This window comes from Haliaeetus leucocephalus, unplaced genomic scaffold (genome assembly GCF_000737465.1).
Source record: "Haliaeetus leucocephalus isolate CR32 unplaced genomic scaffold, Haliaeetus_leucocephalus-4.0 Scaffold687, whole genome shotgun sequence".
In the NCBI taxonomy this organism is placed as follows: Eukaryota; Metazoa; Chordata; class Aves; order Accipitriformes; family Accipitridae; genus Haliaeetus; species Haliaeetus leucocephalus.
This window is the reverse complement of record NW_010973123.1, coordinates 3,364,682-3,369,129: the sequence shown is the minus strand read 5'-3', so window position 1 is coordinate 3,369,129 and position 4,448 is coordinate 3,364,682. Positions and strand designations below refer to the sequence as shown.

General features: G+C 57.3%; 1 protein-coding gene across 1 annotated transcript; it reads left to right on the top strand.

Annotated features, from left to right (window-relative positions):
• Positions 1-1,813: 1,813 nt before the first annotated feature.
• NPFFR1 (neuropeptide FF receptor 1) lies at positions 1,814-4,161 on the top strand. The gene is made up of 3 exons (XM_010579929.1): positions 1,814-2,105; positions 2,941-3,040; positions 3,390-4,161. Exons 1-3 carry the CDS (start codon positions 1,916-1,918, stop codon positions 4,159-4,161), a joined length of 1,062 nt encoding a protein of 353 aa, XP_010578231.1. The 5' UTR covers positions 1,814-1,915.
• The last annotated feature ends 287 nt before the right edge of the window (positions 4,162-4,448 follow it).

The following is a 4,448-nucleotide window of genomic DNA, read 5'->3' as shown; positions in this document are numbered from 1 at the left end:
AGCCGCAACCGGCGCGGCGGCACCGGCATCGCGGTACCGGCACCGGGGCTCAGCCCCGGGAAGGGGGGACTGGAGGAGGGACGGGGACAAACTGGTCCCCGTCCCCCGTCCCCCCCCCCGCCCACATGCCGGCGATGCAGCCCCCGGAGCCAGGTCGGGCCGGCGGAGGTGAGTACCAAGACCTGATTTATTTTATTTTATCCCTAAAAAAAGGTGTCTACCCGCCCCCCAAGCCCCTATTCCATCAGCCCAGCCTTTCCCCGCAGTGGTTTCCCCCAGCCAGGCAGGGTGATGGGTGGTCCATTGCCCCCCCCGGCTGCTGCCCCCCCCATGTCCCCTTATCACCGCGTCCAAGATGTCAGCGCTGAACGGAGGATGTCTCCATCCATCCGGCACCGAGCCAGGTGCTCGGCACCCCCTTATTTTCCTTTCCTCGTCTTCCACCTCACTTTTGAAACCGCCTGTCATTCTTCACCCATAGGACACCCACCTCCCGCTTAATGCTGCAAGACACTGCAGCCCAAAGAGGTAAAGTCCAGCAAAGTTTCGGGCTTAATATCACAGGTTTCGGACAACCTCATTACAGTCTTTGCTATCGCTTCTGCTAACGAAGGTGGTTCGTGCGGGTGTACCTGATGCCGACTGGCCGCAGCACCTTGCCCCAGCAGTCCCGATGCTTCCTTGCCTCTCCAAGAGGCTCCTTCTCCCATGCCTGCAAACCCCCCTTTCTGAAGCCCAGCTGGCAACGTGTTGGCCGAATCCTGCGCCCAGGACAGGGGTATAGAGGCTGGAGAGGGCCTCCTTGCATGCCGGAGCCTCAGGGAAGCCGGTGGTCCGGCAGTTGGGAAAAGGATCTTGGCTGGCGAGCGGGGCACCGGCACAGGGATGGGGGGATGATACGGCCACCCCCCATGCAGCAGCTTTGCAGTGCTTTCTCAGAGCAGGGCTGACCTGCAGGCGGTTAGGCTGAGCCTTAAAGCAAAAATATGCCTTTGCTTGCCTTAAAATTGCAGCCTGGGTTTGCCCAGAGTAAATCCCGTCACCGCTGCAGGCAGCTCCTGCCTGCCCCCGGCATCCTCTCGCATCCCTGCCTGCGTAAAGCTGGGGAAACCCAAGGGTGGGTGCTGCAAAGAGCTGCTCCTCCTGTTAAATCTGTAGCGACAAAACACCATCCACCCCTCCATCAGAAGCTCTCAGGGTCCCAGATAACAATCATCATTATGTATAATTATCACTTTATATGTAAAGGGAGGGCAGGGTCTCCTCTGCCCCAGCCCATCTCCCTTGGGAACTGTGGCTTTGCCAGGGAGAAGATTTTAGGCGACCTCAAACTGCAAACCTCAACCTCAAGGAGAAGCAGCAGCAGACACCTGAGAAGCAGAGACATTCCCAGGCTGGCCATGCTGGGGACCACACAGACACAGCTCCCGTGCGGCTTGAGTATTGCAGTGTCAGGACATGGATTTCTCTTCCTTGCTCACCCCTAAAAAAAATCCCATGAGAACAGGCTGTCTTCTGGGCTGCTTTAATTCCTCATCCAAATTATGATATGAAATAATAATGATATAAAATTATAATTATATAAAATAATAGTAGTATAAAATAATAATTTAGCTACAGTACCTTGGGCTGAACAACGCAAGGAGGAGGAGACTTGTTGGGGCACCAAGATGATCCCAGCAGGACACATCCCAGCCAGGCTGGGCACTGGTATAAATATGAAAATCCACCTCTGAGGGCATTAAGAAATGAAGGGAATAATAGCTTTATCCTCTCCCACCTTCACTTTCCTGCCTTCCCTTCCCTAGGCCCTTCCAATGGCAGCTGGCCCAACTCTACCGCAAGTGAGAGCCACCTCCTGAGGGAGAACTACACCTTCTCAGCATACTACCAGCACTCGTCCCCCGTGGCCGCCATGTTCATCCTGGCCTACACCTTCATCTTCCTCATGTGCATGATCGGCAACATCCTGGTGTGCTTCATCGTGGTGAAGAACCGCCAGATGCGGACGGTCACCAACATGTTCATCCTCAACCTGGCCATCAGCGACCTGCTGGTGGGCATCTTCTGCATGCCCACCACCTTGGTGGACAACCTCATCACGGGTGAGCGGGGCAGTGGAGGGGTGAGATGCAAGGCAGAGAGACAAAGTGGTGGGGAACATCACCCACCTTCTGCCCCCCACCCATGAGGCCACCCCATGGGTGATTTTTCTGCTGAGGATGAGGAGGGCAGGTGGTGGCCACTCAACCACATCTGATGAAAGGTATCATTTCATTTAGAGCCACTACTTTAGGGGGGTAAAGGCCTTTCGGTTTTCAGGTTTTGGACATTTTTAGCAAAATAAGTATGACCTTAATGCTGCATTTACATATTTATGTTCAGCCATTCTCCATCAAGCAACACTGAATAAACCCCTCCTCTTCTTGCATCGATCTTCTCCCATGCTGGCTCAGCTCTGCCTGTTGACCTTTCCAAAGATAAAAGGCGGCACTGGTACAGTTGGCAGGGTTTAGCCCCAGCAGTAGCCAGGGCACGGGGCAGAGTCTGTATTTATTACGGGACATGATTTATTTATTGCCAATGCCTTAGCACTGGGGTCAAGAAACAAGATGAAAGCCCTTCTGATTGAGGATCCCAAGGTCAGTCCCCGTGATAACAGCTCAAGCCCTATGCAAAGGTAGGAGAAATGATAACCACCGTGTTCCTTGAGTTTCTAAGCAGTGCAATATGCATCTTTTTTACCAATTTGGGTTTTTGTCTCCAAGCATCCGTACTGCTAAAGACTATCTCTGTGTCAGTAAAAAATGCAGCTCCCCCTTGGGAGCAGGATTTAGCATCCCCCAGCAATGACACAGCAGATGGGGACATCTAGAGGGAGATGCTGATGGACCTGGCTGAGCCAAAGGCACCTACAACCTCCGTGGTGTCCCCTTGCAGGTTGGCCCTTTGACAACACCATGTGCAAAATGAGTGGCCTGGTGCAGGGCATGTCCGTCTCTGCCTCTGTTTTCACGCTGGTGGCCATCGCCGTGGAGAGGTACGTTGGCGCGGGCATGGAGGGACGTGGGCACCAAGCCACCCCCAGCGTGTTCAGGTGTCCCGTGCCATTTCCATCACGGGAAAGCTCCTGGGGATGTCAGGAGTGCATCCCAGCTCTCCAGGAGGACCACAAATCTGTCCATGGGGCAACCCAGCAAGGTGTCCTTCCCCACCTTGAGCTGAAAACACCAAAACTGGAGAGATCCCAACCTATCTCTGCCATCAAAACCCATCTGTAAAGAGCAATCCACCTTACCCTCCCTTCCCACCCCCGGGTCCTGACCACCCTCCTTCCCCAGGGACATCCCATCAGGTGCCCAAAGCCACCACCATCTGCCTTCCCACAGGTTTCGCTGCATCGTCCACCCCTTCCGGCAGAAGCTGACACTGAGAAAAGCCCTGGTGACCATCACTCTCATCTGGGTGCTGGCCCTGCTCATCATGTGCCCCGCTGCCATCACCCTGACCGTCACCAGGGAGGAGCACCACTTCATGGTGGACACCTACAACAACTCCTACCCCCTCTACTCCTGCTGGGAGGCCTGGCCCGAGACGGGGATGAGGAGGATCTACACCACCGTCCTCTTCTCCCACATCTACGTGGCCCCCCTCGCCCTCATCATCGTCATGTACACCCGCATAGCCTTCAAGCTCTTCAAGTCGGCGGCGCCTGCCGGCAGCCGAGAGGAGCCGGAGGGGAGGAAGGTCTCCCGGAGGAAGGCCAAGGTCATCAACATGCTCATCATCGTCGCCCTCTTCTTCACCCTCTCCTGGCTGCCCCTCTGGACGTTGATGCTGTTGACGGACTACGGGCGGCTGAGCGAGGGGCAGCTCCGCCTGGTCACCGCCTACGTCTTCCCCTTCGCCCACTGGTTGGCCTTCTTCAACAGCAGCGCCAACCCCATCATCTACGGCTACTTCAACGAGAACTTCCGACGGGGCTTCCAGGAGGCCTTCCGGGCCCCTTTCTGCTCGCCCCGCCGCCATCGCGACGGCCACCGCCCCATCCTCTTCGGCACCCGCAACCGCGTCTTCGCCCAGCCGCGGGCCAGCGATTCGCCCCCCGCCTCCGAGTCGGGGCCGTCGGCGCCGCGCCGCGTCCCCGCCTGGGACGGTTGACCACCCACGCGGCTACCGGGGGTGCCTCCGGACCGCGAGGCTTTACCGGGGTGGGGGGAAAACGGGGTTTCGCCACGTTCGCGGGACGCGGGTCGCTGAAATAAAGGCGCGTCACGCTGACGCCATGTCCCTGCCTCAGCGTCGTTGGGGAACGGGGAGGGGGACACACACGACATACAGCGGGCGAAGCCATACCACACCGCTGTGGCCACGCCATGCCGTATTGCTGGGCTACCCAAAACCGTGGTGACTTGCCCACAGCCCTCGCCGCCCCCCCTCCCCCCCCC